Below are 22,157 nucleotides of genomic sequence, written 5' to 3'. Positions count from 1 at the left end.
GGCAACCAAACTGAGTCATGTGCCAAAGCAGTTAATTTCTACTATTTCCTCGTCATCGGATAGTTTAATAGCGTGTTCACAGTGAAGATTATTAGATACCTTTGTGTTCCGGGGTGTTTTAAGCAACCTGAACTATAGAAAAGTGTTTTCCTTCGGAAAACTGGAATGAAATGAACTTTTATTAGGTGTAGAATGCTTTATTTGTGTCTGATCTTTAACTTTACAAACCCAGATTACTGGTTTAGCGATGGATATGCAGGTAAGTGTCCCTTGAAACTATTTGGCCTTTCATGTGTTTCAGACTTACTGTTAATGACCTTTGACAGAAGTTTAAATTGCATTAACTGCGTGGTTAATTATATGGTATTTTGAAGCTCTTATGTGAGTTACCTAAATCATTACTGTCCTTGCTCATTTCTGGCTTCTGTATTAATGTATGAACGTTGAGAACGATGGTTTATCCAGTGTTTTCTGTGCATGTGTGTGGATATGTATTTTTAAAAAATGGAGAATACATGGTAAGTAAAGCTTTATTGCATACTTTTTCCAAGTAACAGAGCTTGACCCTGATATTTCTGAATCCATCCCAAATAATATAATTGTGTTGTATTTTATTAGAGGATTTTAAAGCATGCATTGCATGATTAAGTAATTCTGATGAGTTGAATTTCCTTCTGCTTTTTGAATAACCATGGGAGAATTTATTTGGAGGGGAGAGGTTAAAAAGCAAAAAAAGGTAGGTTTACGCTAAGCCTCTGTTTTAAGTGCCTCTGGAGCCTTTACGTGTTCGTTTCTTTTGCAGTTGCTGATGATTCCTCTGATCATGTCAGTACTTTATGTCTGGGCCCAGCTGAACAGAGACATGATTGTATCATTTTGGTTTGGAACACGATTTAAGGTACTCTAACCTAGCTGGGAAAATTTCCTTTTCATTTGTCTTTGCAGAAATCCCTCTCTTCAGCCCAGAGATGTACTTTCTGACACGTGCAGAAGAGGTCACTACAGAGCAGTAAACCGTAGGCAAGCCCCTTCTCCTCTCCTCAGTCCCCCTGGGTTTCTTTAGCCAACCCTGAGGCCTTTGCTGACTATTACTTCTCACTCCCTCTGGAGCTCAGGCCCTTTAGGCATGTGTCCTGAGTGATCTCATGTATGTGTGTGTGGTAGGGGGAGGGGAGGAAGGACACTCATGTGGAACCCTCTCTTTCAGTCTGTTCTTATCATTGCCTGTTATGTATTTTACACTTAAGCTGAAACAGATTGGTCTCCCCCCCCAACACTTCCCTTTGTGCCTTCTCTCACAGCTTTCCACCTGTAACATCTTTTTTATTTTCTTTCTGATGTAAATCCTGCCCATTCTTAATTTGAGTGGGGGACTAAACGTATTTCCTGCCTCTCCTCCCTGGAATTGGTCTTGCCTTTGGGCTTCTGCTGTGTTCTTATAGTAGTCACCGCATTCTGCCTTCAAGCTATTGATGTGTAACCCTTTCTTTACCAGTCTGCGATGTTTTTTGCAACGCCCTTAGCTCTTAGTATGATGTCTTGAAACTGGTAAGGGGTGTTGACCTCAAGTAAATAGGCTGCCAGATACTTCTGCAGCAAAGATGGGTTTACTTGGAATCAGTGGAGAACTGCATTTCGGGGTCTGCAACCATGGTGAGCCACGAGCAAGTCCCTACATGCAAAGGGAAGGAGAGCGCTTTTCTGTAAAGAGGAAAAGGAAGTCAAGAGGTGTGGTAAACAAAGCTTTTCATTGGCTGAGTCCTTGCAGGGAAAGAAGTCTGTCTTCTTCCTCTCGGGCTCTGCTGTTGAAACAGGGCGTGAGAGCTCCCCCTTCTGGTCTCCCAACCCTACTTAATGGAGGGTTCTGTTTGCTAATTTTTTTTTTTTTACAGGGGCTCAAATGTTGAATTCATCTGGAGAGCTGTCTTACTTGGGAGAGTGTTAGTTCAAGAGATCAATGTGTAATGTGATAAAGATTCAAAGTAATTTTGTGAAATATGTAAAAGGAGAACCTAAAAAGATGGGGTGTTTTATAGCTGACTGGTAACAGTTTGCTGGCAGGAGTCTTAATGTGACTCTATTATGGACCATGTTTTTATTAGCATCCATAGGACACTCATCTGCTTTCTTTTTTTTTTAGTATTTATTTATTTATTTGCTTGTACCAGGTCTTAGTTGCAGCAGGTGGGCTCCTTAGTTGCGGCATGTGGGCTTCTTAGTTGTGGCATGCATGTGGGATCTAGTTCCCCGACCAGAGATCAAACCTGGGCCCCCTGCATTGGGAGCACGGAGTCTTAACCACTGTGCCACCAGGGAAGTCCCAGACACTCATCTTCTTTCTAAAGCTATTTGTTATAATTCAGCAGGGTATGTATTGGATCTGAAAACTATGGGCAAAGTACTCTGTCTCCAATTGCTAATATCTGAATAAGTATGATGCTAGGGGCCTCTCTGGTGGCGCAGTGGTTGGAAGTCTGCCTGCCAGTGCAGGGGCATGGGTTTGAACCCTGGTCCGGGAAGATCCCACATGCTGCGGAGCAACTAAGCCCGTGCGCCACAACTACTGAGCCTGCGCTCTAGAGCCTGCGAGCCAGAACTACTGAGCCTGCATGCCACAACTACTGAAGCCCATGTGCCTAGAGCCCATGCTCCGTAGCAAGAGAAGCCCTCACACCGCTGCGAAGAGTGGCCTCCGCTTGCCGCAACTAGACAAAGTACAAAGACCCAACGCAGCCATAAATAAATAAATAAATAAATAAATAAATAAATAAATAAGAAGGCTTGAAACAGTAGGAATGATGCTAGATTGTTAAAAGGAACTTTTGCAGTGACTTTCCAAAGGATTTATTTATTTATTTTTTAAACATCTTTATTGGAGTATAATTGCTTTACAATGGTGTGTTATAAAAGCCCTTCTCGATAGAACCTTCCCCATTTCAGCCCCCTAGCAGCTGTATCCTCTGTAGGTGTATTCATGTTTGTGTGTATTCTTTCCTAGGCCTGTTATTTACCTTGGGTTATCCTTGGATTCAACTATATCATCGGAGGCTCGTAAGTGATATTAGATTTATTTAATTGCAAACTAACCCTTGGAAGACTTCCATTATTCTTCATCTTCCTTCTCTAATCTTTATAACACTTCAAAGAATCTCAACGTTGATACCTTGGTACCTTATACTTTTGAAATAATTTCATTTGGATGTAATTGATTAAAATTGCAGGGCTTTAAGCACATTTAGCACTGAATGGTTTTTTATTATTGTTGTTGTTTGTTGTTATAGTATGCTTCCATATATGTGTTTTTGAATAAATATTTATTTCTGGATTCACTGTCCAGATTGAGCAAATACAGACCTAATTTTATCCAAGCCAACTCTGTGTGTAAAATTCCTGTTTTTTTAATTCTTAAGGCATTTCCAGAATGCCTTGGAAACTGCTCACCAGTCACAGAAATGCACAGATTCTCAGATGGGAAGTTTTGTCAGTGGTTTAATAGTATAGAAGTTTGGGCCAAACAGGGTCAAATTTCTAGTCTGGAATTAGACCTGAGACTTAGGAAAATCTTGAATGTATCCAGTCAGAATTTTGGAAGGAGGATTTCAAGATGCAGTTATTCTAAGAACTCCTGTTTCTTACACCACAAAATATTTTTAACATTTTTAAACAGATTTTGCTAGTGCTAGTTCTTAATGCGATGACCTCTTTGCTCTATATGGTTCTAACTTCTGCTGCATATCCACAGGGAGAAGGGAATGAATCGAGTAAACAGATTCTGTTTAGAGTAGAGCAAGTCCGGGGCTTGGTAAAACTGCCCTGCCGCCCAGAAGGGCAGAATCTGGGAGCAGTTGTAGACGGTGATTTGTCCCTAAGAGGAATCATGTTGCAGGCGGAGGCGGAGAAGGATATGTAACAGTAAGAATTGATCTGTAAAACCTTGAAGTGGCCTGTGTGTCAGCCATGGGAAGATTGAAGAAGGGCAGTGTTTATTTTAGGATTACAAGGTGAAGGTCGGCTTTCCAGAGTGATCTCTGTGATGTCTTACAGTCAGGGACCCAAGAGGTGAGGGAGACGTGATCCATGGTTCCAGGAACGAGGGAGTGGACGTTTTTCATCCCTCCTTTCCTTACTCCCATGCTTCTCTCTTGCCAGCCTTGAGTTTTACCCACATTTTGCAAATATGGTATTCGTGACTGAAAGCGTTCAAAAGCTTGCTTTGCGGCTTGCCCCAACTCCTGAGGCAGGAAGTAGCAAAAACAACATGTTGAGGATGGGCAGGGGCTTGAAAGACATGTCAGAGGGGCAGCCGGCCTTGAAGAGCACAGGCCCCATTGGTCCAGCAGGACGGATTTTGCTTCTGATTCAGAATGCCTCTCAGACTTTATAAAAGGGCTTACTGTCGAGTTGTCACAGACTCCCAGCGACCAGAAACAGGCTGCCACGAAGGATCTCTTCCCTCTGCTATTAGCTAAAACTTGCTGTGTCTCACTTCACTGCTTGAATGTCTTTAAACTCATTTGGCTCTCTGTTTGCAGGGTCATCAATGAGCTAATTGGAAATCTTGTTGGACATCTTTATTTCTTCCTCATGTTCCGATACCCAATGGACTTGGGAGGAAGGAATTTTCTATCCACGCCTCAGTTTTTGTAAGTGTTTCTTCCCCCTCTCGTTTGATAATCATCTTATTGTCTTTGTTTGTAAGCATCCTGATAAAAACTCTGTGAGGGGTGAGGTTTCCCTCTCCGTCTGATGGAGAAATGTGAGCCAACCAGGGACTTGCCCAGGTCACTGCAAGCCAAGGCCTGGTCTTCTCCTGGAGCGCTCGTAGGCAGGGGCCGCTGAGCCTAGATTCAGGCGTCCCGGGGAGCCGTGGGCCCTGCAGAGCGGGCGGCACGCCTGTGTGCAGCAGGGGGCCAGGGTGACAGGGTTATCAGTTTTACCCAAGATTTTGCCTGAGGAAGGGGTAAGAGGGTAAGTAGTCTCATTGGTTAGCAGTTTAAAACATTTTTATATTCAATATTATAGACCAGAATGTTTAAAGGACTTTTCAGCGTTAAAATGAGAGATGGGAGGCTTGTATAGTCCCGCCCCCTGGGAGGATGTGCGTGTTCTTTCTCTGTTTGCAGAGTTTACTAAGGTGAGGAGGCCAGGGGCACAGCTTTGGTTTCGAGACAGACTTGGGTTGGAATCCCATTCCCGTCGTCTACCAGTTCATATATTGCGAAAGTGACTTAGTAAATCCCCCGAGCTTTAGTTTGCGAGTCTGTGTGTTGGGGGGAGGCCCTGTCTCACGGGTCTGCAGGAGGTGGGCTTTACTGTTAGCAGCACAGTAGCGGATGGATGCTCAGTGAATACAAGCTCTCAGCCTTGCTCCTGAAGTTGGGGTGGGGGGCGGGATTCTGATGAGCCCCCAGAGATGCTGACACACTTAAGCGTTCAAGTAGTGTGACCATTCTGTCAGTGAAGCAAAAGGCTGTCGAAGACGGGACAAGTGAAATCACCATCTGGGTGTCACAGCCGGCCTGACAATCACGCTTAATCTCCAGTCGGGCGTATGCAATAATAGCACTTAGAAGCTTAAAAAAAAAAAAAAAAAAGCAAAAAACCCTTTTCACATCTTGCTCGTTTTAATGTTTTCCAGTTTGTCATTCTTCCAGGGGGTCAATGAGGGCAGTAAACTTGAGTAGGCACCCCTTCCCCCTACTTTTATAGGTTAGAGGAAGGTTTTTTATGGTGAAATACAGTATACAAACAGAGAAGTACACTATTGTTGTATTTTTTTTCTTGTGGTATGTGGGCCTCTCACTGTTGTGGCCTCTCCCGTTGCGGAGCACAGGCTCTGGACGCGCAGGCTCAACGGCCATGGCTCACGGGCCCAGCCGCTCCGCGGCACGCGGTATCTTCCCGGACCGGGGCACGAACCCGTGTCCCCTGCATCAGCAGGTGGACTCTTAACCACTGCGCCACCAGGGAAGCCCTGTTTTGTTTTGTTCTGTTTTTTTCGTTAAGAGCATAAGAAGAAACTTGTTTCTCTTGTGAGCCTTGAGTTGCCTTCAGGCTAAAAAAAAAACCAAATGACCAGTCTGCTTTCTAATTATCAAAGGGCGCAGTAACAGCAGGTTTGGATTTTTGATCTAGGTTTATCAAGTCGGATGGCAGATGCATCATTAAAAAAAAAAATTTGTTGCTTTGGGGGGCAGCCAAGAACTATTTTACTTTAAACAGCCATATTCTGACTTAATGGCTTGGAGAGATTTCTCAATTGTGGGCAACAATGTGTATGGGATTCTAGTGGCAAAATCGACATCCCACTGGAGCCTGCCTTCCACTTGAGCTTTCCCTGTTGGTGGAAGCCCTTCTGTTAAATTTTGCATAAAGATCAGATGACAAAATGTAGCTCCTTGCAAAAGCAGTAACTGCTTTGAAATTACCATAAATCTTTGTTGATTATGTATAATTGGGTATCTTTTTATACTAATTACTTGCATTTAATTTCACTATCTGTTTAAGCAGTGGCGATGGCTTCCATATTGTCTCAGAGTAAGAAGCAAAGCAAGACAGCCTTGGTGTTGCCTTTTTTAAGTCTTCCAATTTATTACATACTTTGGAGGAATGTTATTGTGCCAGAACGTCATGAATGTTGGGAAACCAGCGCTTGGAAATACATGTTGATGTAATGATAAAACTGTATTTGTTTAAAAGGGAGGATGCGAGTTATAGAATTCTAAGTCGTATCACTATTTTGCATTCCACTTAGAAAAGTAGACAGATCCTCTTCTGTGCACAGTTATTTTTCTGTTTACAAGGGGTTTAATCATCTTTTTGGGGAGGCAGCGTGCAGCTAACTGGGTTGATGTAAACACATGAGGACTCCGGTCACTAACTGTTGTCACCTGAATCTCATGCTGTGTGTCCTGCGGAAGTGTGAGGTGTAGGAAGTGGTGTGGGGCACGAGCTCCAGAGTCAGGCTGCCTGGGTTTGAATCCTGTCGGTCACTTTAGAAGAGCTTTGCTCAATTCTGCCTCAGTTTTCCCATCTATAAAATGGGGTCATAGTAGTGCCAACCTCATAGGGCAGTCGTGAAGATGAGAGGCACTTATAAACACGCAGCACCCGGTGTAAGGGAGATGCTTTATGATAAGGTTGAACTCTGCAGGCTTCCTGCTGTGGGCAAGTCACCCCTCGTGGTTTACTCTTGGTGCCATGAGGGGTTTAAAAAGAGGTATCAGATCACGGTCTCTGCCTTCAAGACAAAAATTGAACCATCAGGATCTGATTAGTGGAATAGGTTAAAATACATTCTCAGTTTACTAATAGTCAAGGAAGGGAAGTAGTTAGAAAAACTATTGTGAACATAGAGTCCTGGGTTTACATTTTCTTAGCGGTTCTGGGACTTAATTTATTAATTTGTAAGGTGAGAAATCAGCTAACCTTTTCGGGCCTCAGCTTTCCCACCATCTATGAGAGAAAGATTGCAGTTGGAGGGCAAACTATGAATCAACTTTAAAACACACCCAAATTCCAAGACAGAAAGCTGTCTTCTCTGCTGTCCCTTGATGGACGCCGAAGAACCCAGCAGCATCGTGGTGATGCCGGGCGGTGCTCAAGCACGCTGGCTGCAGATTTGTCCTTTGGAACTGAATTTATTTTGTATCCTTTGAGCCAGTTAGAGCCATAGTTACATAAACTAAAGTGCTATATAGATGGTTCTTTCTGGTTGTTGGGCTCGTGGGTGTAATATTTTTGTTTCCATACTGTTCCTGCACGAATTGCTTTTATAATCAGGGAAAAAAAAAGTTAGAGTGTGAAGTTAGTGCGAAAGCTTAGTAAATTAAAAAGAAAACATAAAAAGTGAGTGACTTCTGTGGTCAGGGCATTGAGCTAAGTGCTGAAAAGGCAAAGTGCAATAAGACATTGTCCTCAGCCTCTCCGTGGCCACAGACGAACGTAATTCAATGTGACAGATGCCGTGGGAACCCCAGGAAGGGAGATGGGATGGACAACTGCGTGGAGAAGTGACTGTGCTTTTCTCTCCTTTTGTTTCTTCCCCCCTCTGCTCTAGGTACCGCTGGCTGCCCAGCAGGAGAGGAGGGGTGTCAGGGTTTGGTGTGCCCCCCGCTAGCATGAGGCGAGCCGCCGACCAGAACGGTGGAGGCGGGAGACACAACTGGGGACAGGGCTTTAGGCTCGGGGACCAGTGACGGAGTGGCCTCTGGCCTGCCCACCAGCCCTCCACTCAGATGACGTTTCCTCCCAGTGCCGGGTGACCTTTACCACCGAGTTCTAGCCAACGCTGTTGGACCTGACCCACACTGAATGTAGTCTTTCAGTACAAGACAAACAGTTTTTTAAATCCTGAAGAAAAAATACATGTTCCTCGAGTTTCGTGATTCTCATTCAAGTCCTTACTGCTAAGAAGAACAAATATCAACTGGGCAGATTTCGGAACTGACCTTAGTTTTTGGTGTCTTCTCTTCTTGTCCGTCTGAATCATGGGTTTCGGCAGGTCCCGCTCTGCTGGCACCAAGCTGGGTACCCGGCGTTGGGTCACCAGACCCCTGTCCCGGGGGCTCTTAGCTCTTTCTCGCACCCACGCCTGCCTCCTCCTTCCCCAGCCTCACACTCCCAGCTAGAGGAGATTGCCCATGAATTGGTCCTGCCTCTGACAAGTTCGCTTTGTTTGTTGGCTTTTGCCAAGGCTTGGCCACAGAGGCCTTGTTCCCAGCGTTTTACGGTGGCAGAACCGTAACCGTAGTGCAGAAGGCGGACAGCAGATGAAGAGCTTCCTCAGCTTTTGGGATAGTCGTGGCCTGATATCAGTTGCCACCGTTTGCCACCTCTTCAGCTGTTCTGATAAAAAAAGCACCGCTGAGTCAGTGAGGACCACAGATCGGTATTAATGAGGCCTGAAGGTCCTTGCTAGGCATTTTTTATCCTAAGTGATCAAAACCCTAGTGGAGTTGCATCTTACACAGGGGCTGTGTTTAACCGTGGGCATAATCGCAATGCATCTCGTGTAGGGCATACTGGCTCTGTGTGTACCCAGAGTAGTGGATTTGTATTGTGCTAGAAAGTTCCAAAGCACATTGGCCACAGGGAGAAGCTCTCTTTGAGAGGTGCCTGGGCATTGATTGATTTGACTTCCTTCTCCTTCTGGGTGTATGTTTATTGAGTAGAGTGGAGGGAGAACCTTAAACCCTCTTTAAGTTGTCTTTTTTTTTAAACCAAGCCCCCATTCCCCACCCCCATGGCCATATGCTTCAGTTACTTGTGAGGAGGGTGCAGCTCCTCTGTATGTAGATCTTATTTAGAAGCTGTTGTAAGCACATCTAAGTGAATCACGTGATTTTGGGTGTAATGGCTTTAGAATCATCTGTGTTTGAGGAGCTTTTTTATTTCGAGTCATGAAGGTACATCAGACCATCTTCACCCACAGCTCCTTTTTTTACAGGTGGGCTTTTTCCATCAGAGCTAGGCTTGTCACCGGATAGCTTTTTGAAGGCCGCGACGTTTCACACAAGTTCTTATTTTATATTTTTATTCTGAAAGCAAACTGCTAGGAGCAGTGCTGAGTGGCTGCCATACTTTGAGTCAACTAGAGAAGGCTTTGAACATTTTGACCAGCGGTTCTGTGCAGGAGACACTGTGTGCTAAGAGTATGACTCTTCGCCCCGCTCTGAAGCAGTGACGTGTGTTATTCTAGGAAGTGGGGATTTGAAATCCGCTCCTCGTTTTTCATGAAGTTTGTTCGAGTGTACCTCTTCATATTTAATTTATATGATAAAATAGGTGGCGGGGAGAATCTGAACCCTAACTGTCATATGTTTGCTGTTGACCTGTGGCCAGAATAAAATTTACTTGTAAAATTTTAGAAACCCTTCTTCCTGTTACGTCATACTTGCACTCACTGTGCAGGAGTGGAGACTCATTGTATGTGTAAGAAGATTCTCACGGTAAGTGAGCTAGTCTCCTACACGCTGTCACAGCAGCTCAACTGCCTGAGAGCAGTAGTCTTTCTGAAGGTTACAAGTATTCCTTAGAATTCTTCAGTTCAAGGCAAAATGTTCATTAAATTCTTCCTCTTAAACACATTTAAGAAGCTGATAATTTTTATTAAATTTGTCTGGATTACCTATCTTTGGGGAATAATTTTAGCTAAGCAAGCTATTTGAGATTTGATTTGGCAAGGCAAGACATGACAGCAGATTCTCTTTGTGAAAGAAAATAAATCCTAATTTTGTATAGAGAAATTCCCGTTTTGTAACTAATCCTTTTTATTGGTAAGAATTGTAAATTAAAATGTACAGCTTCATGGTTGTATGTCTTAAGTTTCTGTATCCCTACTCTGCTGCCTCTTTTAGATATGATGTAATTTATGTAGCTAGTCATCTCTTGGTGGGCATTGAGGAGTGTCCAGTGTGTGTTGCTATTATAGCCGCACAGCAAACTTTTAAAAAAAAATTTTTTTTTTGGCTGTGTTGGGTCTTTGTTGCTGCGTGCAGGCTTTCTCTAGTTGCGGTGAGCGGGACTTCTCTTGGAGAAGCTTGGAGCACAAGCTCTAGGTGCGCGGGCTTCAGTAATTGCAGCATGCGGGCTCAGTAGTTGTGGCTCACGGGCTGTAGAGCGCAGGCTCAGTAGTTGTGGCGCATGGGCTTAGACGCTCCGCGGTGTGTGGGATCTTCCCTGACCAGGGCTCGAACCCGTGTCCCCTGCATTGGCAGGCGGATTCTTAACCACTGCGCCACCAGGGAAGTCCCAGCAAACATTTTTGTACCTCCTTCTGTTCACGTGTTGGAAAATACCTGTAGGATTAATTCTTGGAAGCAGGATTTTTAGGTTTTCATTATAAGGAAGCAGAATGCTTCAGAACATTGGGTTAGGGGTTATATCTGATTGTAGTATGCTGTATAGCATTTTTGTCACCTCCACCCGTGGGTCTGAGTCTTGTAACTGGACAGAATTAGTTTAATCCCCTTTCTGTATTTTCTTTCTGAGGATCCATGGACCGTGAAAGGCAGGTGCAGTGACACTCCTGAACCATCCAAGTCTAGCCCCGGCCTTAGGCAGGCTCTCTTCCTTCATCACGAGTTGGGTGATGGGAAGGTACAGGGCTGTGCACCCCTATTCTGGTGCTGGAGAAACACCGAGAAAATAGGAACAGTCTTGCTTGTTTTGGAGGATAGCACATTGCCAGTATCACTGTGTTCTAAGCTACCTTTTTTTTTTTTTTTTTTTAAAGCTACCTTTTGAAGAACACGGGTGTAATAGGTGATGCTGCAGCTGCCAACAGCTGCATCTGTTGCCAACTCTTTCTGAGGTCCCGGCCCCTTTGAAATTTTCAACATTTACTTAACAAACCTTAACCTTTGGAAAAATTCACCCCTGTCTGCTTGGACTTCTCACCATTAGTATCTTGAAAGGCTGGGCTGAGAGAATATGTGTCTCCTGGCAGTTTGCTTGCTTTCCAGAGTGGCTCTGGTGATTCTAATTGGAATTGAGGGGAATATCATGTCATGTAATTCCTTCCATGTACGGTTTATGCCCAGAATGCTTCCCCGTGCTCCTCCTATTTTCCCACCACTGTTCCTTAGGGTAGAATCCCATTTTCTACAGCACACCTGGGTATTTTTTTTTTTAAATTAATCTCTTCCCTTTCTTTTTTCTTTTTACATATTTGTTGATTTATTTTGGCTGCACCAGGTCTTCGTTGCAGCACATGTAGGATCTTCGTTGTGGTGTGCAGGATTTTTAGTTGCAGCATGCGAACTCTTAGTTGCGGCATGTAAACTGTTTAGTTGTGGCATGCATGCGGGATCTAGTTCCCCGACCAGGGATGGAACCCGGGCCCCCTGCATTGGGAGCACAGAGTCTTACGCACTGGACCACCAGGGAAGTCCCCTCATCTGGGTATTGAGCGTTAATGTGACAGGTACTTCACGAATAATTTAAGCCTCCAATCTCTGGTTTCCAATCTGGCTACACGTGCGAATCACTTGGGGCTTTTGAAAAATGCAGATTTCTTGTTTCGTTTTCATCCTGCATCTTTTTCAAGTTCCCAGTGATTCTGATATTCAGCTGGGTTTGGGAATCAATGTTTAAACCCGCTTGTGAAGTAAGTAGTATTATCCCCATTTCCCAAATAAGGAAACTTGAGAGATTAAGTCATTTAAGAGCAAGCAGCTAGAAGTTACCAAAGATAAGATATGAACTCAACTCTAAGTTAAGACCTCTGCTGCTGCAGTTGAGGAAGCCAACGTTGAGAATCTGGCATTAAGTGACGAAGAAGATTCTTTTCTTGCCAGGCTGAAGGCAGGCCAACATGTTGGGAAACATTAGTTGAAGGTATAAATTGCTATCATCCCTGGGGGGGAATTGCCTTGTAGCCTGGGAAGAAAAAACCATATATTAATATGATATTAATAAATAATATAATATAGTGTCTGCTGAGTGGTGCCTGGGCAGATGCAAATAGAACCTAATCTCTGTCTTCACAGTGTGTTCTCTCCACGAAGGCACACAGCTTGGCCGGTAGTAGGTACTCACGTATTTGTTGAATAGGTGAGCACAAATTATAATACAACTTGATAAGCTGCTAGAATAGAAATATGTAAAAAGTTGTATTGGATAGAGGGGTTAGGTCTTGAAAAATCGATGGGAAATTCCAGGCTGAGAAGGAGAACGAATGAGCAGTGGGAACCATTGAAAGATTTTCACATTTGTTCCTTAAAAAGTGACTGGCTGAAGCATTGGGAGGCGGGGAGAGGGCTGAGAGGGGCAGCTGAAGATCAGGTGGCTGAGCTTTGAGTTTGTTGCTGTGGCGCAGACACAAGGCCGTGGGTCGGTATGAGGTTGGCCTGAACCAAGGCCGTGGGACTGGGGGCTGGGGGCTGGGGGCTGGATTGGAGAGACCTCTGTGAGGGAGCTGCTGGGAGTTAGTGAGGAAAAGTGGGACTTGTGAGCACAGGACATCAGGACTCAGCATACGTTTCCCATAGAAACGAGTTTGGTTAAAAAATGCTATACATGGTGCAGCACACTATAGATAATTGGGTGCCAGTGGACCAGCCTGGAAACCTAGCCACTATTTCTAAGTGTATTTCTGTGGAAAAATAAAGTTTTATTATTATGAGCTCTAAATCCATGAATGGGAAAATAAACTTTTCGAACATGACCTCTTCCTGAGTTGGGGACAGCTGTCCAGAAGGCCCCAAGTGAAAGAGAAACAGTTCTCTTGATTCCTGTTGTCCACCCTGTCCCCCTCCTTCAGGTCTCCCCGTCTTTTACATCATTTCATCAAGGAGAGGCCTATCTGGGGTTGTAGGCGAGGTAGAATGTCTCCCCATAGGGTCCACTGGCACCCTGCTCTCTGATGAGACTTATCCATCTATAATCATTTGCTTCATGTCTCTCTCCTGTGGTCTGTTAGCATCTTGCGGGCAGTGACTGCGCCTGATTCAAGGCTGTGTTCCCAGTGCATAGCACGGTGCCTGCCACAGACAGGTGCTTCTGTGTTCGAGGCACTGAACTAAAATTTGGACCGGGTAAGAGGTTGCGGAGGAATTTGGCCTATTTAGGGAGAGAGCGAATGGCCTGGCCTCCTAGGAGCCTTAATGGATTGGGGGGTGTGGGGAGGTTGTCGTACAGGGGAATCAAGCCTCCTGAAAGAGGATGTTGGAAGAGGTTGGAGATACTGGGAAGAATGGATTCAAAGTTGAGAAACTTTTTAAAACGGCAGTTAATAGCTTTTGTTTGCAGTTGTGTAATTGCCTGCTAATGGGAGTGGATACTTGGGGTGATTTGGGCAAAAGGAGACTCAGTATAGACCGAAGGCAGGCAGAAACATTTGGGAAGATTAATCGAAGGTATAAATTTAGCTTTCTCTCCCTTGAGGACTTCTGTGGCCTGTACAAATGCGTATGCATTTAGCGAGAAGGAGAAACCCCTGCCATGGCGTCTGGGCCAGAGAGACCCCCAGGGAGTGCGGGATTGAATTCAGGTGCAAGGCTGCAGGATCACTTAGGAAATGTTTACTAAGCGCGATGTGTCATTTGAAGCCTCAACCTGACCCAGATGAACTTGATCCCTCTCTCTCCTCAGTCCGTGTGTTGGCCTTTTCCTGAGGGCTGGCACTGATAGAGCGAGTATCCTTGTTAACGATGGGCAATCACTGTTAGCTTAAGGGAGACTTTGGGTTTTGATGGAAACTGTCCTGATACAGAAGTTGTAAACCTGGTGCTTAGGATATAAGATGCATCTGTCCCCATAACCAGGCCCTTGTCCCCTGGAGGTTGCCCCCTTGCGGGGGCAGGAGGGACTGGGACTTTTCATGATCCTTTCCATCAGTTAGGGTTCTTTGATTTCAGGTACCCAAAAAGGACTCTGGTTAACTTAAGCAAAAGGGAATTTATTGGAAGGGTATAGACTTATCTCAGAGATTCCAAGGATCTGCTGAGAAGCCTGACACGGAGAGTGTATCAGGGATCCAGGGATCGGGAACCGATCTTACCTAAATCAGCTCCACCCTTTATTCTGTGCTTGCATCTCTCCCTTTACGATTGAACTCCTGGGTCTTAGTGACCTCACTTTGGCCTTAAGTCTCCCTGTTAAGAGGGGGGAGGTAATTTTCCAAAAGCAAAGCAAAGCGCTGTTGCATCATAAGGGGGAAGAGGGTGCCGGATGCCTGAAAAGCCCTGGCTGGCCCACTGGTGCATGTAAACCACACGTGTGACCTCCTGGAGGAGCGTCTGGCTTTCCCTCAGGAAGAAGGCGGGTGCCCTGGATGAGAACAGTATTCAAAATGCTTTCTATTCACTAGATCATTTAAACCTTACAATTACTCATTTTGAAAGTTATTATTTAAACCATTGCACAGATGAAGAAATGGGGTCCTAAGAAGTTAAATTATCTGTCCAGGGTATGATGGAGCCAGGATTCAGATCCACCCAATTCTGCTTGAATGTAAGTTCTTGCTTGTTTGTTGATATCATACTGAGCTAACAAAGATAAATATAAAATTCATAAAATTTAAATGGAAAGGAGTTTATGTTTTTTCACACTAAATGCAATATGAAGCCATTAAAGGACTTCAAATCAAAAAGTAAATTACATAAATTACTAATATCAGTCAAAATGGAACCTAGGATGAATTAGGTATTCTATTTTATAGAAAATAATGTTATTTTATTAATATGTGTAATGTAGCTAAATGACCGGAAAGGAATAGGTAAGAGGCATGATGAAAACAAATAGACATTTCTAAATTAACTACCCCCCCAAATTCCCTAATCAGTCTCTAGATAAAGTATCTTTTCCCGGCTTCTTCCTGTCCAATCTTGTGATTCTGTAATACCTCCTGTAAATTATTGTTCTTAACTCAACAGTGATTGCCCAATTCTATATAAAGAGGAAAACACTTGCCGTTCATATTATCCATATTATTGCTTCAGTATCTCCTCCCATCTCCTGTCTCCAGCTTGTCTACAGAGCATAAGCAGTGTAGATTTTGCTGAAGATTTTTGGGGGGATAGGCATGGAACATCTAGGGAAAGTGACTCCCCACATTCTTGAGAGCAGGGACTGTGTCGGTCTGTTCACCACCACATCCCCAGTACCTAGCGCAAAGATTGGCATGCATAGCTTCTTTTTTTTTTTTTTTAAACATCTTTATTGGAGTATAATTGCTTTACAATGGTATGTTAGTTTCAGCTTCACAACAAAATGAATCAGTTATATATACACATATGTTCCCATATCTCTTCCCGCTTGCGTCTCCCTCCCTCCCACCCTCCCTATCCCACCCCTCTAGGTGGACACAAAGCACCGAGCTGATCTCCCTGTGCTATGCGGCTGCTTCCCACTAGCTATCTACCTTACGTTTGGTAGTGTATATATGTCCATGCCTCTTTATCGCTTTGTCACCGTTTACCCTTCCCCCTCCCCATAGCCTCAAGTCCATTCTCTAGTAAGTCTGTGTCTTTATTCCTGTTTCACCCCTAGGTTTTTCATGACATTTTTTTTCTTAAATTCCATATATATGTGTTAGCATACGGTATTTGTCTCTCTCTTTCTGACTTACTTCACTCTGTATGACAGACTCTAGGTCTATCCACCTCATTACAAATAGCTCAATTTCGTCTCTTTTTATGGCTGAGTAATATTCCATTGTATATATGTGCCACATCTTCTTTATCCATTCATCCGATGATGGACACTTAGGTTGTTTCCGTCTCTGGGCTATTGTAAATAGAGCTGCAGTGAACATTTTGGTACATGACTCTTCTTGAATTATGGTTTTCTCAGGGTATATGCCCAGTAGTGGGATTGCTGGGTCATATAGTAGTTCTATTTGTAGCTTTTTAAGGAACCTCCATACTGTTCTCCACAGTGGCTGTATCAATTTACATTCCCACCAACAGTGTAAGAGGGTTCCCTTTTCTCCACACCCTCTCCAGCATTTATTGGTTCTAGATTTTTTGATGATGGCCATTCTGACTGGTGTGAGATGATATCTCATTGTCGTTTTGATTTGCATTTCTCTAATGATTAATGATGTTGAGCATTCTTTCATGTGTTTGTTGGCCGTCTGTATATCTTCTTTGGAGAAATGTCTATTTAGGTCTTCTGCCCATTTTTTGATTGGGTTGTTTGTTTTTTTGTTATTAAGCTGCATGAGCTGCTTGTAAATTTTGGAGATTAATCCTTTGTCAGTTGCTTCATTTGCAAATATTTTCTCCCATTCTGAGGGTTGTCTTTTGGTCTTGTTTATGGTTTCCTTTGCTGTGCAAAAGCTTTTAAGTTTCATTAGGTCCCATTTGTTTACTTTTGTTTTTATTTCCATTTCTCTAGGAGGTGGGTCAAAAAGGACCTGTGATTTATGTCATAGAGTGTTCTGCCTATGTTTTCCTCTAAGAGTTTGATAGTTTCTGGCCTTACATTTAGGTCTTTAATCCATTTTGAGCCTATTTTTGTGTATGGTGTTAGGGAGTGATCTAATCTCATACTTTCACATGTAGCTGTCCAGTTTTCCCAGCACCACTTATTGAATAGGCTGTCCTTTCTCCACTGTACATTTCTGCCTCCTTTGTCAAAGATAAGGTGACCATATGTGCGTGGGGTTAAATCTGGGCTTTCTATCCTGTTCCATTGATCTGTATTTCTGTTTTTGTGCCAGTACCATACTGTCTTGATTACTGTAGCTTTGTAGTATAGTCTGAAGTCAGGAAGCCTGATTCCCCCAGCTCCATTTTTCGTTCTCAAGATTGCTTTGGCTATTCGGGGTCTTTTGTGTTTCCATACAAATTGTGAAATTTTTTGTTCTAGTTCTGTGAAAAATGCCAGTGGTAGTTTCATAGGGATTGCATTGAATCTGTAGATTGCTTTGGGTAGTAGAGTCATTTTCACAATGTTGATTCTTCCAATCCAAGAACATGGTATATCTCTCCATCTATTTGTATCATCTTTAATTTCTTTCATCAGTGTCTTATAATTTTCTGCATACAGGTCTTTTGTCTCCTTAGGTAGGTTTATTCCTAGATATTTTATTCTTTTTGTTGCAATGGTAAATGGGAGTGTTTTCTTGATTTCACTTTCAGATTTTTCATCCTTAGTGTATAGGAATGCCAGAGATTTCTGTGCATTAATTTTGTATCCTGCTACTTTACCAAATTCATTGATTAGCTCTAGTAGTTTTCTGGTAACATCTTTAGGATTCTCTATGTATAGGATCATGTCATCTGCAAACAGTGACAGCTTTACTTCTTCTTTTCCGATTTGGATTCCTTTTATTTCCTTTTCTTCTCTGATTGCTGTGGCTAAAACTTCCAAAACTGTGTTGAATAAGAGTGGTGAGAGTGGGCAACCTTGTCTTTTCCTGATCTTAGTGGAACTGCTTTCAGTTTTTCACCATTGAGGACGATGTTGGCTGTGGGTTTGTCATATATGGCCTTTATTATGTTGAGGAAAGTTCCCTCTATGCCTACTTTCTGCAGGGTTTTTATCATAAATGGGTGTTGAATTTTGTCAAAAGCTTTCTCTGCATCTATTGAGATGATCATATGGTTTTTCTCCTTCAATTTGTTAATATGGTGTATCACGTTGATTGATTTGCGTATATTGAAGAATCCTTGCATTCCTGGAATAAACCCCACTTGATCATGGTGCATGATCCGTTTAATGTGCTGTTGGATTCTGTTTGCTAGTATTTTGTTGAGGATCTTTGCATCTATGTTCATCAGTGATATTGGCCTGTAGTTTTCTTTCTTTGTGACATCCTTGTCTGGTTTTGGTATCAGGGTGATGGTGGCCTCGTAGAATGAGTTGGGGAGTGTTCCTCCCTCTGCTATATTTTGGAAGAGTCTGAGAAGGATAGGTGATAGCTCTTCTCTAAATGTTTGATAGAATTCGCCTGTGAAGCCATCTGGTCCTGGGCTTTTGCTTGTTGGAAGATTTTTAATCACAGTCTCAACTTCAGTGCTTGTGATTGGTCTGTTCATATTTTCTATTTCTTCCTGATTCAGTCTTGGCAGGTTGTGCCTTTCTAAGAATTTGTCCATTTCTTCCAGGTTGTCCATTTTATTGGCATAGAGTTGCTTGTAGTAATCTCTCATGATCTTTTGTATTTCTGCAGTGTCAGTTGTTACTTCTCCTTTTTCATTTCTAATTCTATTGATTTGAGTCTTCTCCCTTTTTTTCTTGATGAGTCTAGCTAATGGTTTATCAGTTTTGTTTATCCTTTCAAAGAACCAGCTTTTAGTTTTATTGATCTTTGCTATCGTTTCCTTCATTTCTTTTTCATTTATTTCTGATCTGATTTTTATTTCTTTCCTCCTGCTAACTTTGGGGTTTTTTTGTTCTTCTTTCTCTAATTGCTTGAGGTGCAAGGTTAGGTTGTTTATTCGAGATGTTTCCTGCTTCTTAAGGTGGGCTTGTATTGCTATAAACTTCCCCCTTAGAACTGCTTTTGCTGCATCCCACAGGTTTTGGGTCGTTGTGTCTCCATTGTCATTTGTTTCTAGGTATTTTTTGATTTCCTCTTTGATTTCTTCAGTGATCACTTCATTATTAAGTAGTGTATTGTTTAGCCTCCATGTGTTTGTATTTTTTACAGATCTTTTCCTGTAATTGATATCTAGTCTCATGGCGTTGTGGTCAGAAAAGATACTTGATACAATTTCAATTTTCCTAAATTTACCAAGGCTTGATTTGTGACCTAAGATATGATCTATCCTGGAGATCTATCCATGGGCACTTGAGAAAAATGTGTTTTCTGTTGTTTTTGGATGGAGTGTCCTATAAATATCAATTAAGTCCATCTTGTTTAATGTATCATTTAAAGCTTGTGTTTCCTTATTTATTTTCATTTTGGATGATCTGTCCATGGGTGAAAGTGGGGTGTTAAAGTCCCCTACTATGAATGTGTTACTGTCGATTTCCCCTTTTATGGCTGTTAGTATTTGCCTTATGTATTGAGGTGCTCCTATGTTGGGTGCATAAATATTTACAATTGTTATATCTTCTTCTTGGATCGATCCCTTGATCATTATGTAGTGTCCTTCTTTGTCTTTTGTAATAGTCTTTGTTTTAAAGTCTATTTTGTCTGATATGAGAATTGCTAGTCCAGCTTTCTTTTGGTTTCCATTTGCATGGAATATCTTTTTCCATCCCCTTACTTTCAGTCTGTATGTGTCTCTAGGTCTGAAGTGGGTCTCTTGTAGACAGCATATATAAGGGTCTTGTTTTTGTATCCATTCAGCTAATCTGTGTCTTTTGGTGGGAGCATTTAGTCCATTTACATTTAAGGTAATTATCGATATGTATGTTCCTATTCCCATTTTCTAAATTGTTTTGGGTTCGTTATTATAGGTCTTTTCCTTCTCTTGTGTTTCTTGCCTAGAGAAGATCGTTTAGCATTTGTTGTAAAGCTGGTTTGGTGGTGCTGAACTCTCTCAGCTTTTGCTTGTCTGTAAAGGTTTTAATTTCTCCATCAAATCTGAACGAGATCCTTGCTGGGTAGAGTAGTCTTGGCTGCAGGTTTTTCTCCTTCATCACTTTCAGTATGTCCTGCCACTCCCTTCTGGCTTGTAGGGTTTCTGCTGAGAGATCAGCTGTTAACCTTATGGGGATTCCCTTATGTGTTATTTGTTGTTTTTCCCTTGCTGCTTTTAATATCTTTTCTTTGTATTTAATTTTTGACAGTTTGATTAATATGTGTCTTGGCGTATTTCTCCTTGGATTTATCCTGTATGGGACTCTCTGTGCTTCCTGGACTTGATTAACTATTTCCTTTCCCCTATTAGGGAAGTTTTCAACTATAATCTCTTCAAATATTTTCTCAGTCCCTTTCTTTTTCTCTTCTTCTTCTGGAACCCCTATAATTCGAATGTTGGTGCGTTTAATGTTGTCCCAGAGGTCTCTGAGACTGTCCTCAGTTCTTTTCATTCTTTTTTCTTTATTCTGCTCTGCAGTAGTTATTTCCACTATTTTATCTTCCAGGTCACTCATCCGTTCTTCTGCCTCAGTTATTCTGCTATTGATCCCATCTAGAGTACTTTTAATTTCATTTATTGTGTTGTTCATCATTGCTTGTTTGCTCTTTAGTTCTTCTAGGTCCTTCTAGGTCCTTTTTTTAAAATTTATTTATTTACTGATTTATTTTTGGCTGCATTGGGTCTTCGTTGCTGCATGCGGGTTTTCTCTACTTGCGGCGAGCGGGGGCTACCCTTCGTTGTGGTGTGCAGGCTTCTCATTGCGGTGGCTTCTCTTGTTGTGGAGCACGGGCTCTAGGCACTCGGGCTCAGTAGTTGCGGCTTGGGGGCTCTAGAGCACAGGCTCAGTAGTTGTGGCGCATGGGCTTAGTTGCTCCGCGGCATGTGGGATCTTCCCGGACCAGGGCTCGAACCCGTGTCCCCTGCACTGGCAGGCAGATTCTTAACCACTGCGCCACCAGGGAAGCCCCAGGCTTCTTGACATAAATATTCGTTGAAGGAGTGAATCCATTTCATAACCTAAATTCCCTTCAGCTATCAACTGGCTCCCTGCCTTCCTCTTCATCCTCTCCTCATGTGGCTTTTCCAGTCCCCTCTAATTCCTTGGTCAGTTTAGCTCTGCCTCCAAAACGCTTTACTCAGCAAAATAAAAGCCTTGCAGTTAATCAGACCTACTCACCTCAGAAAGGCTTACCAAAGTTATTCAGTAGATAAAAAGTAAGACTCTTGGTCAGTGAAGCAGGGGAATTCTGCTGCTAAAAATTTAAGATCATTTCATTACGTACAAACTCCCCAAGTTCTGATACGCACCCTGTAGTGCCTTGAATGGTGGCCCCCAAAAGATATGTCCATAGACTAATTTCCAGACCCTGTGAATGTGACCTTATTTGGAAAAAGGGTCTTTGCAGATGTAATTAAGGGTCTTGATGAGGCGATCATCCTGGATTATCTGGATGAACCCTGAATCCCATGACAAGTGTCCAATAAGAGACACACAGGGGATATTTAACAGACAAAGAAGAGAAGACACAGACACACAGAGGAGAAGGTGATGTGAAGACAGGCAGAGATGGGCGTGATGTGGCCAAAAGCCAAGGAACACTTGAAGCTCCCAGAAGCTGGAAGAGGCAAGGCACAGAATCCTTACAGATTTTGGAGTGAGTGCGGTCCCGCTGACACCTTGATTTTGGATTTCTGGCCTCCTGAACTGTGAGAAAATAAAGCTCTGTTGTTTTACACTATCAAGTTTGTGGTGATTCGTTACAGCAGCCCTCGGAAATGCATACACCTCCTATAAAGTGCTGTAGTGAACTGCCAACTGTCTTCTCTGAATTTCTTAAATGCAGTGTGCCTCTTTCTGCCTTTCACACCTGGAACGCTCTCAGAATCCCTGACCTAGCAAGGTGTCTTGGAAATCATATTTCATCCCTTCAGGTGAACCAGTCAAGCACTGTCTAAGGCAGAAAGTTTGACCACGAGTGTCCCACCAGCTAAGGTCACCTGAATGCATCTCTTTGCTTCCTGAGAAAGCTTTAACTAATTTAGAAGCTGACCACGAGGCTTCTCTCGGCATCCCAGTGTCTGTCTACTTTTGTCATAGGCAAAAATCATTGGCAAAACATTGCAAAAATGCAATTTTGGATTTCTTATATAAGCTCAAAGATCCGTTAGGCTAGG

General features: G+C 42.9%; 1 protein-coding gene across 6 annotated transcripts in view; it reads left to right on the top strand.

Annotated features, from left to right (window-relative positions):
* The window catches only part of DERL1 (derlin 1), a 36,206-nt gene extending 14,485 nt beyond the window's left edge, over positions 1 to 21,721 (top strand). For 4 of the 6 annotated variants that reach the window (XM_060128337.1, XM_060128341.1, XM_060128339.1 and 1 more), the window contains 5 exons: positions 233 to 259; positions 803 to 898; positions 2,999 to 3,051; positions 4,533 to 4,643; positions 8,060 to 10,309. In XM_060128337.1, coding sequence (XP_059984320.1) covers positions 233 to 259; positions 803 to 898; positions 2,999 to 3,051; positions 4,533 to 4,643; positions 8,060 to 8,198 — 426 coding nt within the window. In that variant the 3' untranslated portion in view covers positions 8,199 to 10,309. Of the gene's footprint in view, positions 1 to 232; positions 260 to 802; positions 899 to 2,998; positions 3,052 to 4,532; positions 4,644 to 8,059; positions 10,310 to 14,869; positions 14,956 to 21,492 lie in introns of those variants that run through there. The other 2 variants (XR_009536514.1, XM_060128338.1) reach the window with 2 other exon arrangements.
* Positions 21,722 to 22,157: the final 436 nt, after the last annotated feature.

This window comes from Lagenorhynchus albirostris, chromosome 17 (assembly GCF_949774975.1).
Source record: "Lagenorhynchus albirostris chromosome 17, mLagAlb1.1, whole genome shotgun sequence".
NCBI classification, from domain to species: Eukaryota; Metazoa; Chordata; class Mammalia; order Artiodactyla; family Delphinidae; genus Lagenorhynchus; species Lagenorhynchus albirostris.
This window is presented reverse-complemented; position numbering and strand designations above follow the sequence as displayed.